General features: G+C 37.9%; 1 protein-coding gene across 1 annotated transcript in view; it reads left to right on the top strand.

The window, feature by feature from the left end:
* Glcci1 (glucocorticoid induced 1) overlaps positions 1–17,549 on the top strand; it is a 76,718-nt gene extending 59,169 nt beyond the window's left edge. Inside the window, exons 6-8 of the mRNA XM_036180926.1 lie at positions 708–918; positions 13,306–13,426; positions 14,708–17,549. Of these exons, the coding sequence (XP_036036819.1) occupies positions 708–918; positions 13,306–13,426; positions 14,708–14,870 (495 nt within the window). The 3' untranslated portion in view covers positions 14,871–17,549. The remainder of the gene's footprint in view (positions 1–707; positions 919–13,305; positions 13,427–14,707) is intronic.
* Positions 17,550–24,236: the final 6,687 nt, after the last annotated feature.

The raw sequence follows: 24,236 nt of genomic DNA, 5'->3' as shown, positions 1-24,236 counted from the left end.
AACATTTTAAAAACTACTAATTCTTTAATCCTACCTAATTTTTCTTCCTCTATTTCTTCTTTAACAGTGTTTCTGAATCTTTAAAATGACAAAGCTCAGAGCAAGTAGAGTAGGCACACCAGTGAAAATGAATTCTAATTCATTCTATTGGTTCAGTTTATTAGCACTATAACCCTTCCTATATAATAGTAATAGTTTCAAGTATTTATGAAAAAATTTAGCATACAGTTTTACTTGTTGACAGACAAGAACAATGGGATGAGAGCTAAGTCGACTAGAAAGGGTCTACTCAGCAGGCTCTGATGCTCTGATACTACTGTCACCATCAACTCTAAACTACAGGTTCTTTATTTATGGAAGCAAAATAATTGGACTGATGAGCTTTAATGAGTCCCTAGTTCAAAGTGTGTGATTGTGATTATAGTTTCCTGTTTACTACTTTTGCCACATTCTAGCAATACATTAGATCAAAGATTATAAATAGCCCTCTTAAAGAGTACCATGGGAACTCCCTAGGAGGATTATACAGGAACCCTGTAACATGCCCAGAAATTACTGGAAGATACAAAATGATGTATTTATTCATTGAAGAATTAACTTACGGCAGTGACATGGGCAGAATATGACATCTAAAGATATGCCCCATGCTTTCTGATGAATAGATGTACTTGTTGTCACCTACATGTTTACTGGTATTCCTCTTGCAGCCTTTGGATATACCAGATGGTCGAAGAGCTCCACTCCCAGCTCACTACCGGAGCAGTAGTACTCGCAGCATAGATACCCAGACTCCTTCTGTTCAAGAGCGCAGCAGTAGCTGTAGCAGCCACTCCCCCTGTGTATCCCCATTTTGTCCTCCGGAATCCCAGGATGGAAGCCCTTGTTCAACAGAAGATTTGCTCTATGATCGTGATAAAGGTGAGAATTAAGTCATCCATTTATATGGAAGGCTTGCTATTGATCATTGTAGTCTGTGTCTTAGACCATTACACCACTTTTCCCCTTTGTTGAATGATGAGATTGTAAAAGATGAGTTATTACAGGTTTGTTTGTTCATTGGTTTCACTTTCCTCTTTTGTAACTCTTAAACATCTTCCATAAATGTGTCAGATAATCACAGTGCCTGATTCTAATAGCTAACAAAAGCTATAAAGTGGAGTGTATACAACTACATGCCAGTAGTTTCCTTCATTTTTGTTCAGAGCCAATGATAGTTATGGTACAGTTTATATTCCTTATGTCTAAAGCTAGGTTTTATAGTTGGTGATTTTGGAGGAATGTATTCTAATGCTGTCTTGGGAGAGTGAGTGTATATGGTATGAAGGTGCACACATGCATGATGCATCTGTGAGGACTATAAAGTAAGACATGAGATGCCTTTTTCTGTTGTTCACTACTTTCTTTGCCTTAAGACAAGGTCTCTTACTGAACTAAAGGCATGCCTTTTGCATGAGAATGACTAGCCAATGAGCTCTCAGGATCTTCCTGCCTCTCTTTCCACCAATCCTAGGGCTTATAGGAACATGCAGTCCTGCCCAGCTAAAATGTGGGTGCTGGAGATAGGAGCTTGGGGTCCCAGGCTTGAATAGCAGGTTCTCCTATCCATTGAGTCATCTACCCAAGCTCTTCATCTTTCTTTGTGAAACAGAATTTCTCATGGAATCTGGAGTTCACCATTTTGGTTAGATTAGATGGCCGGGGGCCCCTAGGATCTGTCTGTGATTGCTTTTCAGCACCAGATTACAGAGATGCACACCACCATGCCCAGCATTTACATGGGTCCTCATGCTTATGCAACAAGAACTTGACCTGCTGAGTCATCTTCCCAGCCACTCCACCTTACTTACTTTTTTAAATATAGGATTACTCACAAAACCTGGAGCTCACAAAATCAGCTACGTTTGACTGGTCATCGAGCTCCAAGGAGTTACCTGTTTTTGCCTCTCCAGTACCAGAGTTACATATATGCACTGCCATGCCAGCTTTTTTAAAAGTACTTGATGGGGATCTGCTCTCAGGTCCAGATCCTCACGCTTGTGTGGCAAACTCTTTCCTGACTGAGCCATCTCTCTGGCCCCATGACTATATCTTCAAGCAAGTAGAGAAGGTTCAGGGAATATCTACAGAACATCACCTTAAGGTTTATAGATGCATTTTTGTTAACTGTTGGAAAATGGATATTTCTCACTTACTGTCAGGTCCAGGTAGTAGTTCTGTGCACCTTCTGGCTTTGGGTTAAGCATTTGTACACCACAGTTTACATGATTCTTCACATTTGGGTCCCTAAGACCTAGCTGCAGAAGACAGTATAGATTACCCACCTTCCATGTTCCTTGGCTACTTTCAGAGAAACTGAACTTAATTTTTTAGATAGAAGTCAGTAATAAGAAAAATTTTAAAACATCTTCGTTTTGTGGTCCTCTTTGGACCAAATATTAGCACTGCTCTCTGATTTATTTTGTGCTGTTGTTATATGTAAAATGTGTGGGTCCTAAGTGTGCAGCCTGGTGAACTTTTATATGTGTAGGCATTATGAAGGGAAGCTCCAGGACAGACATGGAACAAGTTTGTTGTCTCTTAAGGTGCCCTCAGGCTTTGCAGGTAGCGCCCTTCCTCTGTACTGGCAGTAACTACTACTCTGTCTTCCTCCACCACAGTTAACTCTGACTGTTGAAGGAGGGTCACAGCAGTAAGCCAGTGTTGGTGTAGTCTGCATGTGCTTGTGTTTGCTTTACTCGACAGGTTGTTCTGTTTCGTAGAGAAATTAAAGGAAAGCTCTTTGGGACTTTGGTCATCTTATTGGGTATCTTGTAAAGAGTTTCCCTTCTCGATCCCTTCCTTTCCTTGTTGCAGCCTTTGTGGCCACAGTGCACTAAGAGCATGCTGAAGTGCTCTGCAGGCATCACTCCTTTCCTTAGAGTGCTAAACTGAAAAACCTTCATTTCACTAAGAAACTATGCTAGAGAGCTGGGATGTGGGCACACGCCTTTAATCCTAACACTTGTAAGGTAAAGACAGGTGGAGCTCCATGAATTTGAGGCTAGTCCAGTTGACATAGCAAGTTCTGGGCCAGTCAGGGTTACAGGTGAAACACTGTCACAGAAAAACAAAAGGAAGAAATTGTGCTAGAACAGTTACAGAGGGTGGGGGTGAAAAATGTGAAATTGGATGGATGGGGAGGAGCTAGGAGGAGTTGGGGGAGGGGAGGTAATAGAATGAAAATATCTTGTCTAAAGGACTTTTTACTGTAAAACCTGTTTCAAATTATGGAGTTACAGCTATTGCTCATGCCTATAGTCCTAGGTACTAAGGAGGCTGGGGAGGAGGGTTTCTGTGTGTGAGGCTAGCAAGCGCTGCGTGGTGAATTCTAGGCCATGCCAGCTTCAGTTATAGTGAGAGTCTGAGAGAAGGGTGGGGTTCAGGAAAGATCTGAGAAACATTGAGAGGTTTTTTTCTGTTTTCTATAAGACAGTCTCATTAATTTCTTAAAATATCTGCTATATCTAGCTTAGAGATACTTTTTTGTGATTACAGTTTCCTTGGAAAACTGTATGACCTACATGTAAAATTTTTAGTTCTTAAGCAAATCAAACACTTAGCATTATGTAGAGAACATTTAAAAATGGTGGTTTTAATTTATATGTGCATACACACACACACACACACACACACTCACATTTTAGGACTAGGTACAAAGGCCTGTTCTTTTTAACTGAGTTTTTTTCTTATGGTTTATTTGAGAAATACTTAATGAGCATTTGTTACTTATTGGGTTCTGTCCTAGAAAGCAAAGAACTAGAGATAAATAAAGTGTACTTTTTCTTTAAGGAAATCTCAGAGAGTAATAGCTATGAATGTAAAAAGATAATTTGCTTTTATAAACATTTATTATTTTATTGTTTAGTATACTAAAAGGAAGAAAGAAAATGGTTTATCAGTAGTGGAGCTTGTACATTAAATCATTCCCCCTGTGTAAGAGTCATTGGCCTGTGGCTTCTCTGTCAAAATATAGATTTCAGAGTGTTTTTTTAATATTAATTTTGTCTGATAATTATTTTTTCTACACTGTGTATGTGTGTTTTTATTTCCAGTAAAGACAAAAGTAAAATCTATATAGTTCTTGCTCGTTTTCATCAACTATGAAAACGGTGGGGGGGGGGGGAAGTAATTTTTGATTCACCTAGGATCTATTTGGTGTACTCTAGTTGTTCTACAAAGAAATTCCTTTGGTAAAATAGCTTAGACCATCCTTAGGAGACTAAGTGGAATGATGTAGGAAGGGAAAGAATCAGCTGCAGTGAACATATATTCTACTGAAAGGTGTGCTGGTGAGCTGGTTATTTTTAATATTCATCTGTTACATATCCATCCTTTTTCTGACTTTCCTAATGTTCTCTCTCCCTAGTTATATCTCTCCCCATGATGCATGTATAATTTTCAACTGAAGAACTTTAGTTAGCATATTTTTTCTTTGGCTTTATCACTTGCAAGGCCAGAATAAAAATGCTGTTAAGAAAGGGACAGTTTGAGAACTTATTGCAGGTGGAAATTCTCATTCTGAGTTTGTTTGTTTGTTTGGGTTGAGTCCTGTTATTTTGTTAGGGTTTTTCCAGCAACCTGAAGACTGAAAGCAGCCTGGTGACATGTGTAGAGTTTCCAGGCTAGCTAATCTAATAGAGAAATAATCCCTAAGCCTCATTGGAGAACTCAAATTCAGAATCCAAACTCTCATCTTGACATCTCTTATATTAACATTATCAAAAATATACCCAAAGAATTGGCCCAAGTCCTTCTGCAGCATCATGTCGAAGTTGCAAGGAAAAATATATAGTACAGATGGCAGCATCAAAATATTAGCTCTTTTAGCAGCTCTGCCAATGTTCCTTGATGGTAGCCAAACCAGTGCTGGGCAAACCATAAAACCTAGACTTCAGTCTGCTGCTTGTCATGCATCTTTGGCACAAGTTGCTTAGGCAGTTGTTAGAAAGTTCTGCGATTTTGCAAGATATTGTAGACACATTGATTGTTATAATTATGAAGTAAATGGAACATTTTGTTGAGGCCAACTACTAAGAGTTATATTCCAAGAGTTCATAAGTTGATTACTTGTGGTTGAATCTATATTTTCTTAAAGGAAATACGCTATGTGGATGGAGTTTCTAAGCTAGGGCATATGATCCCATTTAACTCACACTGTAGTTTGACTCAAATATTAATATTACTACACTGTGGGTTTTAAGCATAAGCAATCTGTCATCCCCAGAAAACAAATGAAAAGTTTTAACTTGTCTTTTTAGGGTCTAGAGTTGATACTAGGCAGGCTGTTAAAATAGCCCGTTTGGACATTTTCTTATTCCTATTTCTTATTTAACCATATTTGTATTTCTCTCTAGGGTTCTATTTTACTTTTTAGCTCTCAAACCTCTGCCTTAGCTCTCTTCCTTCTTACATAGCCAAATTGGCTCAAATTTGTGGCTTTTTGTTTTGTTTTCGAGACAGGGTTTCTCTGTGTAGCTTTGCACCTTTCCTGGAAATCACTCTGTAGACCAGGCTGGCCTCCAACTCACAGAGATCTGCCTGCCTCTGCCCCCCCAGTGCTGGGATTAAAGGTGTGCACCACCACTTCCCAGCTTAAATTTATGACTTTTTTTTTTGTGGTTTATAGTATGAAAACAAATGTTGAATATGTGTTTTTAACCCTCTTACCTTGAAAGTCACTGATTTTGAACAAAAATCTGTTTTATCAAAAGAATTTTTTATGGTTTTGGAGGAACTTCTTTATTTTTAAATTAAGGAATATTTTATTCATTTTACATACTAGCCACAGATCTCCCCCTCTACCCTCCTCCCACCCCCTCTCCAGTCTTTCCCCCAAGCCCCCCATTCCCTTCTCCGAAAAGGTAAGGCCTCCCATGGGAATTCAGCAAAGCCTGGTACCGTTCCTTTAAGGCAGGTCTAAGCCCTTGGAAGAACTTCTTAATGGTAAAATTACAGTTTAAAAACACTTCCTACAAAGGACTGTGTGTCACATGTTAAAACTGCCCTGTTGTGTTAGAAGAACTTCTTAATGTAAACGTAAAATAGTGTTTTCAGTACTATTGTGGTAAGGACTTCATATGGCAAGTGAAAACTGCTCTGTTGTAGAATTATACCACTAAGGTCAGCATTCCACACGTCACCAGGTCTGGAAGCATGCAAGAGCCTAAAAAGTGCCATATTCTTATCTTTATACAGTTTTTACAGTCATGCCAATAACATAATATCACAATTATATATAAATGTTATCGTATTCATAACTCAAAACTACTTAGTATAACTCAGTTGTATCTGTTACAGTTCAGTCTAGAATATAAGCAAATGAAAGGTTTGAACATTCCTACATAAGTATTTTACTTAATCTGCTGTTACCTATTTACTAACTTGGAAGTTTCAGCATGGATGGGCAATCTAGTTTTGTTCATTGCATTGTCCTTAGCAAATCCAGTCATATCTGGCAGGTATGGTGCTAAGAAGGGTTTTCTAGAGTATTCTTATAAGAACTTCCTTTATGATATGTGTCTCTTTACTAGTGTATGGAAAATACTGGTGTCATCTTCTTTGAGGTATTAAATTATGTGACGTGCTTTTTTTAATGTTCATGAGGAGTGTGCTGCTCTTAAAGGAGAAAAAGGAAAAAGTAGCCAAACTTAGTCAGAGGTGCTTTTGGTGAAGGGGTTGGGACCATAAAGGTCACATTTCTTAATGAAATTAGAGGAAAGGAAGTAGCTTTTCTAAGGCATGTCTCTTCTTATATTAAATACTCCTGTTGATAATTGGCAAATTTTGATCATGACTGAAGAGAAAATTATAGGTTATCAATTGGGATAGAGAAAAAAATGAATCTGCCGGATTTTTCCACATCATCTTTGTTGTCCTCTGAGACAGATTGGCTCTTACAGGCTGCTGTTTACTCCATCTCCTAACAGAAGGCAGACCTAACAATGGTTGCCTGAGCTGTAATCCTTTAATTAGAAACAGAGTGTTAGGAAGGAACTTGATCATTTAGTCACCTCCTCGTATGTCTAATGAAAACACAAGAATTTGAGTAGTTCAAAATTTAGTAAAGTGGAAAGCTTAAGTAATGAACTCTGACTCCGGGCTAACCAACTGAAGCCTTGCCTTGCCATGTATTAATTATGGGCCCATGGACAAATTGCTCAATCTCTAAGTATCTTATTTTCCTCATAAAATTGTTATGATTAAATGTAGTCAGATGATCTTACTTTTATTATTTACTATCTGCCATGTCCCTATGGGTACATGGGTACATTGGATTGTTGTTACAGGTTACCTAATTTGAGGCTTATTCCTAACTTCTTTATAGTCTGAATGCCAATAATGACCTTCTAGAGAGACTTCACACTGTGTCTTACAGCCTTTGGAGAAAGAATAGGCTTTATGTAACATTCATCTTTGAAAAGGCCAGGTGTGGAGAGAACAGTAAGAAATTGTGTGGTAGTTGAATAATGGAGAGGAGAAAGTAATAATGGAGAGATAGAAATACCTAGATTTTACAAGGAGTTTTAAGGACATTGCTAAGAGGATTAAAGGGCTAGGAAGTATCTTGTGGTCACATAGAGGACATGACCAGCTTAATTTTGAAGAACCATAACTCAGATGGAGGTACTACAGTGGAGAGACTCCAGAAGGACAAGAGAGTATGCTGTTTTACTTGTCTAACCCTATGCTTTTTAAACTTGTACTACACACCCTTTTTAGCTATTTTGAATCCGGGTCCTTAATATGTTATTCATTCCACAGATTACATAAGTTAACAAAGTTTACTTGTTTTAATGACAGGAAGTAACTGAAAAAAAACTTTGTAATACATTCTTCTTGTGTGTTAGCAGATAGTTTTGGTGACTGATTATATATGTTAGACAAGGGAAGATAAGGAGATGAGTAAGATAACCAAGTTCAAGTGTGGAAAATTGTGGCCAGCATTAGCAAAGTGGTGAGTGATGGAGAGGAAAGGGCTTTAAGGTGAGCCTAATGTGAAGGTGGAAGTTCCATGTGGGTTTCTGACTGATCATGCTTGTGTTATTGTCATTTAGTAAGAACTGTTTAAAAACAGAATTGGAGTTGGTTGTCTAAGGATTCATCAAGACATTGATAGCATTTTGCTTTGTCTTCTGTTTCACACAAAGTAAATGTTGAACATTTAAAATTGTAGTGACATTTTCAGTATGAATTTGAGCATCCTTCACACATACACATACAGGCTAGTTTAAATTATGAACATTTGAGGCTTTTGCAAACGGATATTCCTGGAATTTTCTTTTATCATTTTAAAACCTGAGGATGTAAAAACAAAGGTTATATTGCAAAGATTTCCCAAGATTCTTAAATTAATTTTCAAAATATAATATTTTGTTTAATCTGATTTATGTTTAGTTTCACTATTACGATTTTTATTAATAAAAATATGATTTTTACTACATAGATTGATTTGAAGACTATATTCAATCATAGGACTTGTGTTAACTTCCATTTTAGAGTAGCATGTCGGGAGCTAAATCTTGTCTGTTAGGATTATGTTGTAGTAAAAGCAGTGTACTTACTGTGAGTACACAAAACCAGAGATATCTATAGTTTAATTTATAAATAAATGAGTACCCTTTCAGTTATTACCCAAAGAATAAGTGATCAGTATTTAAAATAGTGTACCTACATATGACAAACGTGTAATTAATGAGACAAACATCAACAGTGATTGTTAGATCTCTTATTCAGAAAATAATCAGACCTGAGTAAAGTTCAAAAATATAAGTAGCAAAAGGTAGTAAGGTCACATTTTTCTCCTTGTGAAATACTCAAATGTGTGTGTGTGTGTGTGTGTGTGTGTGTGTGTGTGTGTGTATTATCCCAACTAAAGTTTTTGTCCTATTGAAATTTGATGGTTTTCCCAGAGGGGCTGTTTGTAAGTTTTCCTTCCCAGTCTAGTTTTTTAGTTAGGAGAAGGTGCAGACTCTTTGATACAATTGATAATATTACTTGTTTCTTAAGGTTAATTGCCAAAAATCATACATAATTATATGGTTTCCCAAATTTCCTTTGGCCATCAGCCATGCTCTAGTTGCTAACTTAATTTCCTGAGCAAAAGAAGTAATTTTAACACCCAATTAACAATTCAATATAGATCCATTTATTTCAGTCAGTCATATTTCTAACCTAACTCACTAGGCTAACTTTTATGCTTTTATTATATTCTTAATATATCACTGAATATAGTATTCAAAATACTATATTCATTTTCCCAATGAACTACCTCCTTGGGAATTATATTCTTATTTTTGATTGGTTACTGCTAGATATATCCTCAAAATAATTTCTTTCTCAAAGTGGTTTGAAGAATCTTAGTGGTTTAGGCATTACTTTAATTTCAAGATGGTAGATTAGAGCCAGGCAGCAGTGGCACGCCTTTAATCCTAGTACTTGGGAGGCAGAGTCAGGTGGATCTCTGTGAGTTGAGGCCAGCCTGGTCTATAGAGCGAGATCTAGGGCAGGCACCAAAACTACACAGAGAAACCCTATCTCAGAAAATCAAAAAAAGAAAAGAAAAAAAAAAGATAAATTAGATTTCCCAATCCAGTCTTTGCTGTCACTAGCCGCCAAAGTTGATGCTAGAACTTTGCATTTCCAGACAGTCTAGTATTCTTAAGATTATTGGTACTATGGAGATGACTCAGTCTATAAAGGGCTTGCCATGCAAACATGAGGACCTGAGTTTGATCCCAGAACCAATAAAAGCAAACAAACAACAAAGCAAACCCTAGCACAGTTGTATATGCTTGTAATCTCAGCACTGGGTGGGTAGAGACAGGTAGGTAGGTCCTTGAGCATCACTGGTAAGCTAGGCTACTGTGGCTCCACACACAACCTCAGGTTTTCCTCTAGCTTCCTGGGGCACATGCACTCAAGTGCACTTGGAACCACACACTTGCACATGTAGATACTCACAAATCCAAACCAAAGATAACCTTCCTTTCTTGGAAGAAATAGGATGTTATCTTTATGTAACTACATAGCATTATTGTGAGTAAATCTTTTTAAACAATATTTATTTTATCCTCGTCTGCCTAAGAGAGTGGAAGAGTGGAATAGTCAGTTTTGAATGGTTTACTTATTTAAAATGTGCAGGTTAGGGATTTATTATTGTCAGTATTCTTGAGAGCTTTCTGTATTTTAGTCACTTTTTAGTCCTTTGACATTATTTTTTAAAACAGCTGTGTCTAAGTAGTTATTCCTTTTTATGAGATAACAAATACCTGAGTCATACAAGTAAGCACAGGTAGAATTCAGGTATTCTGATTGCAAACTAGAGTTCTTAAACTCTTGTAACACGCATTTCTCAAATTTGCCTTTATCTCAGATGTACTTGGAAGCTTTTTCAAAAGGGAGAATAAAAAAGCCAGGCTCCTTTGAGAGATGAGATGTGAACTTTGGAATTTAAAAAGCTTCTACTGACTATTGTGAACCAGGGTTAAGAATCACTACTTGGGCTAGGAATATTCTCAGTGGTAGAACACATTCAAGTTGTAGCACCTTGCAAAACAAAACGCTATAATTTATTATTGTTTGCTTAAAAATTAAATTTATTTGATTATCTAATAGGGATAAAATATATGTGAAGACTTAGGGCTACAAAAGAACCATAACAAATAATTTACATACCTGTTTATATGACTCAACAGGCATCTATGCAAATTACTTTTATATGGGGGTTGTGGGTCATAGAATATAGTATATAAGATACTAAAATTTGTTTCTGAAGGGTAGTAATAATACATTAGCTACAAACACACATGGTTTAGTGAATACTTTTTCTTTATGAAATTCCAAATTTTAATAACTTAAAATTTGTCCAAACTTTAATTTGTTTGAAGATATTTGGGAAGTTACTTGTATTTGATTTTAGTATAGTACATGCATAAATATGATCTATCATAATAAAATAAGCAATCAAATTGTATGATGTGATAGAAATAGTCCAGATTTACCAAATATTTGTTTGTAGTTTTTTTACACTGCCTTTTCAGATCACCAGATATTAGATGTAAATACTCATTTGCAGTCAAATGGTTTGTATTTAAAAGCAACAAGATTTAAAGCATTGAACATATTTGTGTTTATTATTAAAATTAATTCCCCATGCCCATAAAAAAAGAAAGAACAAGAATGTTTAAGTGGATAAGATAAAACAAAAACACACTACCTCTGAAATTAAAAGAAAAAAAAACTTTAAGACAAAAAATTATTTTAAATTGCTGACAGAAAAAAATGTATCTGTTTTCAGGTTATCTAGCTCATGACTAATTTCAACTTTGGGAGAGTCCTTTAAAATTATAATAAGCCACATGGTGGTGGCGCACGCCTGTAATCCCAGCACTTGGAAGGCAGAGCCAGGCAGATCTCTGTGAGTTTGAGACCAGCCTGGGCTACAGAGTGAGATCCAGGAAAGGCACAAAGCTACACAGAGAAACCCTGTCTCGAAAAACAAAACAAAACAAAACAAATTAGAATAAATGTGAAAAGAAATTGTGTAGTAGGCTTGATTGTGTAATTGTGGCCAAATAACATTTCTTTCATGATAATAGGGTGGATCCTTGATTACTATGTAGTCACATCCCAACTAATGGCATGAAAGACTTATCAAAATCATAGCTGTAAGTTGATTCCACTTACTGATGGGCTATGCTATGCCCATAGTAAACCTCTATGAGGCAGCTCATGCCATCAGTATTCACCCACTTGTATTCTTAACCTGTGTTACTTGAATAGTAAAGGGAGGTTGAAGTTGAGAGGTGAATCCGAGGCCTCATTACCAGCTTACTAGTTGACCAGTATTAATAGTTTAACTTTACTGTACTCACAGAGAGCACTAAGACTTGCTCCTCAATGCATTACATCAACCTAGGTAAGAGATCACCCCCACTTCTTCTGTGTCTAAGTAAGAAATAGGTAAATGTTGAGTCTAAGAAAATCATTAAATCTGAATTATTTATATAAAAAAACCAAACCCTTTTAATTTAATTCCCTCCAGCATGTTATTTTATGCATATTCTATAAGGATATGTTTAATAGTGATAAACTATGTGCTTTTGTAGTTTTTCTAGTAGTGTATGGTCTTGCTATTTCAAAGTGATTTCCCAACCAGGGAGAAAGCCACTTTCAAAAATAAGCATAGATCTGCATTCCTAAGATTAACACTTGACATATTCACAAAATAAAGTATTAGTGTGCACAGTTCAAAGCATATATTGTCTACCTCATTGGTGGTAAGTGTTCATGTTACTCTGTTTCTGAATACTGGACTGTTTTCTGTATCCTGAACTTAAGCAAGTCATGTAATTTGTTGCTAATTTTTCAAAATGTGTGGAAATGATAACATCCCAATTGATCATGTACTTAGCATTCTAGCAGTGAGCATTGGTTTGCATTAAGTCAGAACTTAGGTAAATAGAACTATTATATTATTCAGGTCTGTTACTGAATTTACAATTTGGCATCTTACAAAGATAATGACACACCTTAGTGGACTTGGATTTCCAAACACTTTTGCCAGATAGGAAAAGGAGAAGTTGCACATAGGTTTTATAGCTTTTTATGAATAGACCATTTTGTTTTGGGTTAAAAAAATACAAGAAAAACATGTTTGGTAGAGATATTTTTTGGGTTTTTCATGTCATTAGTGGCTAAAATGCGAGCTGTGCTGAAACAGAGCTTTTATAGACTTTAAAGGCAAAATTATGGATAAATCATCTTTTTAAAAATTATTATGGGTAGATGGAAGACAGGTGGCAAGCTTGTTTTGCCCTGCATGCTTATTATTCCTGGTGTTTTAAAAGTATCGTTCCTGTTATGAACTTTTGTAATAAAAATTATTCACATACAAAAATATTCAGTTAAATTGGTTGGACAATGAGAAATCACATAGAGAATCATCTCCATTATCATAAATCTTCTGTATAATTCATGCATATTACTGCGTTCATTTACAGTATTTTTCTTCAGATTACAGTTACGGTTTTCTTAATGAAGTTTTCAGAGCTAAAATGACATCCTTTTATATTCTGTGGTTTGGCAGATTACTGTTGCATTTAAGTTTTTATTTAAAAAAAAAAATGTACTACACAAGACAGTTAGAAATAACCTTGCAGTGATAAAGGGGTTTGCTTTGTAGTGAACGAATAGGGCTGTTTGGAAATCAAGTTTATTTAAAAGCACTTTCAACTCCTAGTTAATATAACTGCTTTAAATTTACAGACAGTGGGAGTAGCTCACCGTTACCCAAGTATGCTTCATCTCCCAAACCAAACAACAGCTACATGTTCAAACGGGAGCCCCCAGAGGGATGTGAGCGAGTGAAGGTCTTTGAGGAAATGGCGTAAGTAATGTCTTTTCTATCAGCTGGGATCTGAAACTTTTTACTGAGATGTTGATTACAGATGAATCAACTACTCTGTCCAGCTGGTACCGTTTCAAGAGCAAATTAAGAATGGGGAATTGAATAGACAGAAGATCCTACATGCGGATTGGAGGATTGCTAGAAATGTGTAAGCCAGTACAGAACAGCTTAGAAATTCACCCTTGCAGCTGAAAGCCTTCCCTCTCTCCTCTACTGCTCCCTTCCCTCCCCGTCTTCTTTCTTCCTCCCAACTCTCTCTCCTTCTCTCTCCTGTTCTCTTCTCCTTCTCCCTTTCTTGTCCCATTCTCGCTTACTTTTTCTCTCTCCTTTCATTTTCTTTTCTGAAAAGAAAACTTTAATCTTTAAAATTTGAAGAAATTTTCTTTAAAAACTGTCAGTTTAGCTGGCTGACAGGAATACATTTAGGAGCAAGGTTGGTGTCCACGGTCAGGTGGTAGGACACAGATGGTCTCTGATTCTTCAAATCAAAGGGAAAGGGCTCCTTCTCTAGAGCTACATCTAGCATGTTTACTCATGAATTCATGTTTTCTGTCCCTTTTTATTTAAAATTTTCAATATGGACAAGTTAGAAATTAAATTAGAAAAAAAAAAGAGGTTCATGCTGTAAATCTTGGGCTTCTAGAGTCACTCAGAAGAGGACCGTGTGGCTCTTGGTGTAACTCATTCTTTGTCTCAGTGGGTTCCAAACACAGACTGCTCTTGCAGCCTCTAGAAGGGAACAGAAACTGCAGGAGTCCATTGTTGCCTTAGTTTGGAGAATGGGGTTGGGGGTATGGACTCTTCTTTTGGTTGAGAGGCCACAGAAAACTTTTTTCTCCATATGTACTGATAGAAGTACATCCGAAGATCCAGAAAAGGTTGAATAAAGAGATATCATCAAATAAATGATAAATAACATCCCTCTTTATACTTCTTAACAGTAAAGTTCATCCTAAATGTGTATAATATTCAAGAACAGTGTAGAATTTCTTTCTTACTCCTCAATGATCGGAAGCAAATTAAAGATCACTAAAATTTTGCTTGGCCCTTGTGAAAATTGTTTTTTACTTAAATGTCATTTCAATACCCTGTACATACCTAGTCTCCCAGCTGACCTGTGCTATGGAAGATGTTTCCCCTCTGTGTGCACATAACCCATCCCTGTCATTCACATTCTAGCTGTTTTAGAGAACTCCAATTGAATCACAAAGTAATTAACTTTATAGTGCTACCCAAACTAATTTTGTTTTATGGTTTTAGGTCTCGTCAGCCTATCTCGGCCCCTCTCTTTTCATGTCCTGACAAAAACAAGGTTAATTTCATCCCAACTGGATCAGCTTTCTGTCCTGTGAAACTTCTAGGCCCTCTCCTACCTGCCTCTGACCTGATGCTCAAGAACTCTCCTAACTCTGGCCAGAGCTGAGCTCTGGCCACACTAACGGTAGAGCAGCTCTCGTCCCGGGTTTCCTTCACATCTCTTTCTGATGACCCCAGCACAGCAGACTCCCTGGAGCCCTCTGTCCAGCAGCCATCGCAGCAGCAGCAGCAGCTGCTCCCCGATCTGCAAGCCGAGGAACACATCTCCACTCAGAACTATGTGATGATCTAAAGCAGAGGGGAGCTGGCCTCCCTCCACCCATGGATTGGGAATGAGATCTCAGACATCTATCTGCATGGAGTGACAAACTTTCTGAACACCACCAACAGCAAATACTTAGCATCATAAAATAGCTCTTAACACTGATCTTGGCAGGGACCGACTCCTCCTATTCAGCAGTTTTTGTGGAAAGCAGTAATGCTTGCAAAATGTGTGTCATTCAGCATTTAAGTGGAGACTATGCATTTCATAATGTGTCTGACAGATTAGTACTGTGTCCTGTGTTTTGTTCCAAAATTTTCAGTATGAATAAGCTCTATTTCAAAAAGTTGCCTGTCTAAGTAGAAAATGTCTTGCTGTGTTTTGTCCTATGGAAAATACTGTACTTCAGGATTATGTTTACAATTGATCCAGGTGTTTGTTTCTAACTTCTATAATACATACAATGCAAAAAAACAAAAAAATGGCCACAACAGTTGCACAGTGCCCACCCTATGGCCTAGCTTCAGGTACTTCAGTTGAAGTCTAAACTCAGGTAACTTGGAATGTATGTCATATTGGGATATTAAATATTTCACAGCTACAAAGCTAAAGAGGGAACATCACTCTTTTGCCTTTCCTTATTTTATGCATTTCCCTTTCTTCATTCCATTCCACATTAGAAAAAGAAGTGCATTCAGCCCTAGGTGATGGTAATCCTGGACATGGGGAACATGAGGAGAACCAGCAAATCTGTGGTGTGTGACATCGTTTTTTTGTCATGTGGTTACCAATAGAACAACTGTTGCATTCACTGTTTCAACATGTGTAAATGTGGCTTTTTTTTAAAGTTGGTGTTGCTCAGTTAATGACTGTTACAATGTTGCAAATAAAGCTTCAGTAGTGGACTGTACATAAACATTCCATATTGTGTGATGAAATTTAAATGAAAGAATGGCTGGGTTTGATTTCAAAGCAAGTGAAGTTTTGCAAGAATATATAATTACGGATATTTGTTTATATTGGCCATCAGGGTCATAATTGCTACTATTTTTATCTAAAGACATATTTATGTTTGGCTTCACTTTAGGAAATTCTAATTTGCTGGTTAAAAGGTGAGACATTTGGTTACTCTTTTCCTCAAGCATTTGGTAAATGAGTTGCCTTCATGTAGAGAGTGTGTATGTTCAGCATAAGCAAGCAGATTTTTTGTTGACTTACAAGAGCAATAGCTTAAAGCTGTCTCATTTAAGCCTCAGATAACACTATCATGAATAATTTTATTAAGACTTAGAATGTGTGGAGTGGAACATAACCCCAAGTGAATTGCCTTGAACTTGCAGACTGGACAGAAGTTCTCCTCAAAGTGTAAAGAGAGCACTAGAGATCCCTGAATGGTCAGTAGGAGAGGCTGACTTTCAGACATTGTTGGTCTGCAGCACAGAGCTTATGCAAAAGTAAAGGGAAGCTTCTATATTTGTATTCCTTTGCTTTGAGTTCAGTTAGAACCTAGAGTTTTCTTATCGCCACCTAAAATGTATGGGCACATTTTGTTGTTGTTGTTCGTTTTGTTTTTAGAATTCGGGTAACAAGTTGCCTACAGTTAAAGGAATGTTCCAGTTTCCTTAGACCATTCCTGAGTTTTTCTTTGTTTTGACTCTTCTAAGGAGTTTGGAGAAGGATGTGCTGATAGAGCGACACCATTTTAACTTTTATGAAATGCTGTGCGTGTGTGTGTATGCGTGTGTTCTGTGTGCTGTTTTGCCACCCCAGTTCTCTCCTTTCCACCAAAGTTTGCAGTAATGTTCTCTCCTGAGGTGCATTCTGGCTCCTTCAGTCAGTGTTATGTTATAGGAGACTGTCCTGGAGAAAAGGACTCAGTTTACTTTTGCCATTTCACAGGGGAGCCTTTGAAAACAGTCTTTTCAACAGCAGACACCTTTAACCCTAATCATCTCAGGCCTTGATGAAAATACTATATTTTGTAGATTATGGTTAAAGGGAGAAAGTTACTAGTTCAGTAAGATAAATATGAGCTCCATTTAACTTCTGATATCTGGTTTAGCATTACATGATGTGTTGATCGTATGCTCTGCTTTTGTCTAAAGATGCAATAGTATATCAATTTCAGAAAGATGGACTGAATATGCTTTTTTGGTGATGAAATCTATGTACGATATTTATAGTGATGTGCTTTTATTTTCTCATGAGAAACTAAATATTGTGTTTGTACATTTGTTTTTAGCATATATTAAAGTTTTGAACCAAATGTGTTAAAGCTCATGCTTTGCCATGTAAATTTCCCAGAAGTTGTTGAGCTCAAATGTATCCTACATCCAGCTGTAGAAACTTGTCAGAAACTGTTTAAATTTTGTATATAGTTGTTTAATTTTAGCCACTGCGCTGAACAGTATTCAAGTTATATAATATGGCTTTACACAAGAAATGTGTGGCTTCTGTTTTGTATTTTTTTCAGTATAGAAGTCCCTGTGTCTTATTTAAATAAAGTTATTAGTAAAACTGGAATAGTTTACATATGTTTTTTAAATGACTGCTTGTTGGCACAATATCCAGTGGAGGTGAATTCCGCCCTGGGTAATGGTGCTCACTGAGTTCCTGACCTGTAGATCTAGAGCTGTGAGGCGTTGAACTGGATCAGATTTCTCCAGATTGGTTTCTTCTTGACATTTAATTTGCACACTTTCCATCCAAGGTAAGAAGTTGGATGTCTTAGAGTCCAAAGCTTGGTGCTGCTTCCAGCTGTGAGCATTTCAAATAGAGAGAACATTGTTCTGTTTTATTCCTATGCCTGGCAGTTTATAGGGAGTGAGTTTAAATTCAATGAAGTCACCACAAAGGAAGTTGCATATTCCCTACAAAACCATAATAGTAGTTTCTTTTACTCTTATTAGGTTCAGAATAAAAAGGAGAAAAGCTTTGCAGAACAAAGAAGGAAACATGTATATTAAGGAATATACAATTATACAAATAGCAAAGCACTTTGGAAGTGCTTTGTGAAGAGCAATTTTCCCAGAGGATTGTTCATTTCTGAAACAAAAGAATTAGATAAAATTTGACATTTAAATTAAACATGATTGCTTTATTGGCATATTTGGTTAAGAAAATACAAAGTTTCGAGGGTGAAATTACCTATTAGCAATCTACTAAGGGTATATAATCCATACAGGAAATTATTTTAAAAGTTTTTTAAATTTAATTGCAGGTGAATGTGGAGGAAAGTGACATGTTCATCTTCATGCTTAACTTAATAGTATAATAAACTTGATACAAGTGGTCATAACAAACTTTAGGAGCAAGAGAGAAATTGAGCCTAGGGATGTTGGTATTCCAACTACATCTACCTAAAAGAGCTGTATTTATGAGTACTGTTAAGTGGTTAGCCCTCCTGCAACTTCCCATCCCACACTGAAAGGTACCACCTAGTTTGAAGTTCATTTTCTCTGTGTATTCCCCACTGCTCTGTGGGTAGCTTCCACATCTACCTCTCCTATCTCTAATACTTTTGTATCCACCCATACACTTCACTCTTAGTTCATTGGATGCATGAAGCTGCTGTAGGCTCATTTGAAAAAAGAATTCCTGTTTATACCTCCATTCAAGAACTTAATGCTGCTGTCTGGCCTCCCAAACTTGTACCTGCTCTCAGACTTCTACCTTATGTCAACCTCAGTGATTAAATATAATAAAAATACCATCTTGCCCTTAAGTCAGCTGTTCGCCTTTATACTCCTATGTTTCCTACTTCTCGAGACAAGAGGGATTTCCACTTCTGTGTGATCCTGATGTTTTGTCTATATAAATCTCAGATTTTATTTCTTGTTCTCAACACTAGATTTCAAGGTGATGCTATAATGGCAGTAAGCAGACAACCATGTCATCTAGATGGGTTTCTTTGAAATAAGATTCTGCTAATGAGACAATGCACTAAGTATGCCAGGCCTTCCAGTGAATTCAATAGATACAGACTAGGCATTAACAAACTACTACTGCCTGTGGGCCAAAGCCAGCCTGAAGTCTACTTTTGTAAATATAAATTTACTGATGTGGTTACACTTGTCTATGTTGCATATGATTATCCTGCAGTACAAGATAAGGTTAAGAAGTTGCAGCAGAAAGAATAAACCCTAACAGGGACTCAGATGTCTATTTGGTAATTTACAAAAACAAAATTGCTGATTTGTAAAACAAGCAACTAGGAAAGTCAATAGAAGTCACTTATACGTGGGGTTATTTTCAATACTAAAGAATGTAGATGGTCTATACAAAACTATGCCCCACCAACTCCGGGGAACAAAGTGAGGAGATAGGAACAGGGATGGGCATCTCTTACAACTAGGATGTCTTGATTCAGTTGACACTGGATAGAGGGCTCAAACAGTTCTGGCTATGAGCTACTTGGTATGTGGATGACAGTTCCTAGGTAAACAAGACAACATACTATTTGGAAGGTTGCCACTTGGTTAAAAGACATAGTAACTAATTATCCTGATGGACTGAATTATATGCTTAGGAATCAGAGGTAATAAAGGCCCATATGTTCGGGTTTTTACTGATTCAACCTCACTGGTCAGTGACCTGGCCTCATGGCTAGATAGACAGTTGAAGCCTGGATTATTGAAGAGATGCCTAAGGGGCACAGCCCTATAACCTGGGGAGTGCCTTTAAGTAAGATATCATGATGGCCATCAAAAACTCCCATCTTTCAGAAAGTGACTAAAATTGACAAACACATATCCCCATGAGTTCTCTTAAAGAGGTCACCTTGGTTCATTAGCTAAGTGGACATGGGGAATGGCTGCAGCAGTATCGAGATGGATTGAATCTAGGTGCTTACGTATGTGTCCCCTCCCCCAAGACATGCTTTTCCTGTGCTTTTTTTGAGACACAAAATGGCTTCAAAAGCCATTCTGTCTACCAATGAGATGAAGATGCTGATGACTGGCCAACTATGGGCCAAGTCTAGCCTGCAGCCTATTTTTGTAAATGACAATGGACAAGAACAATTTATCCAATTAGATCTGGCAACTAAGAGTAAGGCTGATAGTGTGGGGATAGTGGTGGTGGCACAAACGGACCCTAAAAGGAAGAGAGAACCAATTCTGGAGTAGTCTTCTTAGCTGGCAAAATTTGCAAATGCTTAGATGAATAGAAGATGCTGTCTGGGTGTAAGCAGCCAGTTCATTTCTCAGAACAAAGAACACACCATACAGCTCATAATATCCAACAGTGGGCAAAGACATCTTCATTGGAGTAACAGTTTCATAAAGAAGTGGGAGACTGGGTATTTAAGATAGGGAGGTAAAGGGCTGAAGGGATGGCTCCAGTCCCTTCTCAAGCATGCTCACACTTAGAGCAATGAAGTATCCTCACTAGATATTCCTGTTTTTCTGGTGGCTATGGGGAAGGAATGAACAAAGGATGATGGTGCGATTATAACACTTTTTAAATGTCCCCAAATTGCCTAAAAATTCATTTTTCCTACCTAATTACAGAGGCAATAGGATCAAGAACTACATTAACAAGATCTTTAAGTAGGGATGGATTTTCAGCAAAAGCTGTAAGTTTTTAAACTTTATATCTGTTTAGGGGCTGGAGAGATGCTCTGTGATTAAGAACATTGGAGGCTTGCTCTTCCAGATGACCTGGATTTGGTTTCTCCGCAAATGACAGTACACAGCCATCTGTAACTCTAGTTCCAGAGAATCCAATGCCACTCCTGGCCTGAATGAGCACTAGGCGTGCACATGGTGCACAAACATATATGCAGACAAAAACCCTGCACATAAAAATAAATGATTTAATTTAAAAAAAAAACCCTATGTCTATCTGAATGAATAGAGTGGAATGAGAAGGAGTCATTTGCTAGACTAATACTGCTGCCTGTGCTCTAGACCAGTGCTGTGGTTGAACCTGATGTGTTTTCCAAAGGTGAAAACATTTGCATGTTGGAAAAAGATAAAGACTCACTGGGGATAGAAGAACAAATAAATGGGTTATGAGTTGAGTGTAATTCAGCACTATAATCAGCACCTCAGAAGAAGCTCAGAGCATGGAATGATGTTTTCTTTTAGCTCTATTCTAGCAAATGCTCAAGAAGGACCATGCTACTTGCTTGCTGAGATCACTCCAGCTTTTGGAGCCTGACAGTATCTAATGGAAAAGGCCTGTGGCCCTGAGTGGCTTCTCCCTGAGACATGTTTCAAGGTGATGACAAACTAGATTCAATTCTAGCCATGTGTCATCTTCTGAGTTGTATATATCCTTGAGTGTGGGGTCTATGAGATGTACGATTGGGTTCACATTCCTGCCTCATAACTCCCTCTCCAGACATGCCAAGAAACTAGAATTCCTACTTGAAGTGGGTCATACAAACTCTAGGTACTGGCCACAGACATTCTCCCCATTACATTTTCCCTACAGTAGGTCCTAAGACCTTCCACATTTCAGCAGAGTCCTATCTCAATCTGGAAGAAAGAGCGAGAGACCAAAAAAAACATAAAACTTACATCCTCAATAGGCCTTACTCAGCTTTCCCCTCTAAGACCAAAGTTTATAGCCTAAATGATGAAGTCTTAAAGGATAGAATTTGGAGTGATTCCAGATGGCTGAGCAGCCACAGTTTCTGGAGAGTGGTATTCTGAGAGGGACATGGCTTCTTCCTCCATACTTTGCCTTATAATATCCCCATCTATATCCTTTGTAATATTTTTTATTTTTTATAAAGAAAACTTTTTTAAAACTTCTTAAAACTCTTTAAAGGATAGCATTTAATATTCTTCTTCGCTTTCAGTGTGGGCTGGACCACTTGGCTTCTGACCAGCTAAGAAACACAATGAAGTACAAGGACCTTGACTCCTGGAAACGGGTTTCCTTGGGAAATGAAGCTGAAGAGATGAGTAGTTGATCAGGTTTAAAGAGTGGTGATAAGGACAGAGGAAGATAAAAGTCAGAAACGGAGATTTTTCTAACCTTGAACTCCTTATTGTTTGTTGTTGCCTGTTTGTTTTATTTTTGAGACAGAATTGTGCTATGTAGCGCAGGTTGGCCTAGAACTCATGATTCTACAGCCTCACCCTCCCAAGTGCTAGAGCTACAGTACCCACTACCGTATCCAGCTTGAACATCTTGTGGTGTTTTGTTTTGTTTTGTTTCCCTTGGTTACCAAGAGACTGGGTAACCCTCTGACTCTGAAGTGGGCTATCTTATTCCATAGGCTTTTGCATCTTTCAAAAACAAAAGAGAAATATATGTTGTTGTTGTTTTCCAGAGGTTCCAGATCAGTTTGGTGAGGATTTCTCTTATTAGCCAGTTCCTTAGCACAAAGAATTTAAACAATTAGATCATTTTTCTTCTAAAAGATTTTACGATAGCAAGAATAGGTTCCCTTTCACACTATAAGCTCTACTCAAGCCTTGGCATCTGATTGAAGCATGACTTTGATGGCATTCCTTTAGCGAGGATTGGTTATGGCCCTGCCGGCAATGGATGTTATTTCAAACCACTGTCTGGAAGCAAGATGGATAAAAGGTGGATGCAGGGCTCCATAAGGACCTGCCAAAAGGGAGAAGGGTTCATGCTGGAAAGCCAACCCTCTTCTTCGGTTTTCTATTCCACTTTGTAAAGGAAAAGCATGGCACTCAGGGGACAGAAGTTAACAAAGGACACCACTCACATGCTGCAGTGAGCAGCCTGTCATTTTTCATACGGACTGGAGTCAAGGCAGACGGGTAATCTTAGCTGACTTCCTTCACCTGCTCCTCTGATTACAGACAAACAACTAGTGTGGTCTCTCCAGCTTCCTTCCTAGCCACCACCCTGGAAAGACCGGGAAGCTTTGTAGGAAGAAGCCATTCCTATTCAGATCCCTAACCTTATCTCCTAATTGCTCCCTGGAATCCATAGCCAGAGTAGCAGGCCCTACGGGAGGATAAAAGGGAGGAAGGTGGAGACAGCCATAAACTGCTGGTGACTCACGCTGGCAGGTGGTAGAATGTTAGGTGTACTTTCAGTGTTCATTTGCTCCTTGGAAGTATTTGATTTTTTTTTTTTTTTCCTTATGACAAGCATGTGTTCCTCTTGTGAGGATTAGTAAAAGACAAAGAAGCAATGTGACCTTTTGCAGGATGACTGACAGTCCTCCTACCTCTGTCAACTCCACTACTTACCATCCATCTGGCTGGCCTTTGGCAGAGGGTAGATACACATAAGGGCAAGGTGAAAATGAAGAAAATGACTAACGTGAAAATAAATGCTAACCGCACTAGTAATCAAAGTGATGTAAATTAAAGCAATCTGTTGCCTTTCAGTTGGTGAAGAGTAAAAGGATAAAGTTCAGTGTGGTCTATATTTTAAGTGTGTGTTGAAGGATCAGTCTCTGGCCTGTGGCACTCATGGGGGAGTAGCAGAACCTTTAGGATATGGGGTCAGATAGGCGAGAGTTAGCCTTTCGGACCCTTTTCTTGAGGGGGACATCAAATTCCCTATCCACCTCTGTTTCTGTTTTTGCTACCACAAAATGAACAGGCTTTCTCTGTCCAACCAGCAAGGTGTAGTGTGTCACCGCAGGCCCAAAGTGACAGGTCAAGAAACCTTGTTCTCGAACTTAACACAATCCTAGGAAAACCTTTCTTCCTTATAACATGTTTATCTCAGGCACTTGGTCACCGTGCCAGGTGACTAATGGAGATACCCTTTTTTCCTGTAAAAAAGGAAACATTCATTTTGAACAGCAGTATTGCACCAATTCCTGACTCGATTCAGTAAGGGCACAAACCTGTGTGACACTTTTTCTTATAGAAAAAATATGCATGTGAGCAAGAAGAAATGAAGACACTGAAAAAACAAAAGGTCAGTGGTGGATCCATGTGCGTGGATAATTCTTTCCCATTTGTTTTTCTGTTGTTGAAATTTTTGACTATTATTACCTATTAATCTTCTCAATTAGAAAACAAAACCAGATAATTTCTAAATATGAAAGGAGGTGAGGAAGAAACAGACAGTAGCAGCGATGGGATAGTTTTAATAAAAATGAGCAGCAGGTGTCCAGATCAGAGAGGCTTGGCAGGGGGCACATGCCTATGTGTCTGGTGCTTTTGAAGCAAAGGCAAAGGATCACCTTGAGTGTGAGGCCAGCTTGGGATCCATCCTGAGCTGAAGGCTGGAGCACAGCATTTCCTGGCGTGTGGATTCTGC

The sequence above is a fragment of the Onychomys torridus genome, chromosome 3, assembly GCF_903995425.1.
Source record: "Onychomys torridus chromosome 3, mOncTor1.1, whole genome shotgun sequence".
NCBI classification, from domain to species: domain Eukaryota; kingdom Metazoa; phylum Chordata; class Mammalia; order Rodentia; family Cricetidae; genus Onychomys; species Onychomys torridus.
The sequence above is the reverse complement of the archived record's forward strand: the minus strand, read 5'-3'. Positions and strand labels throughout refer to the sequence as shown.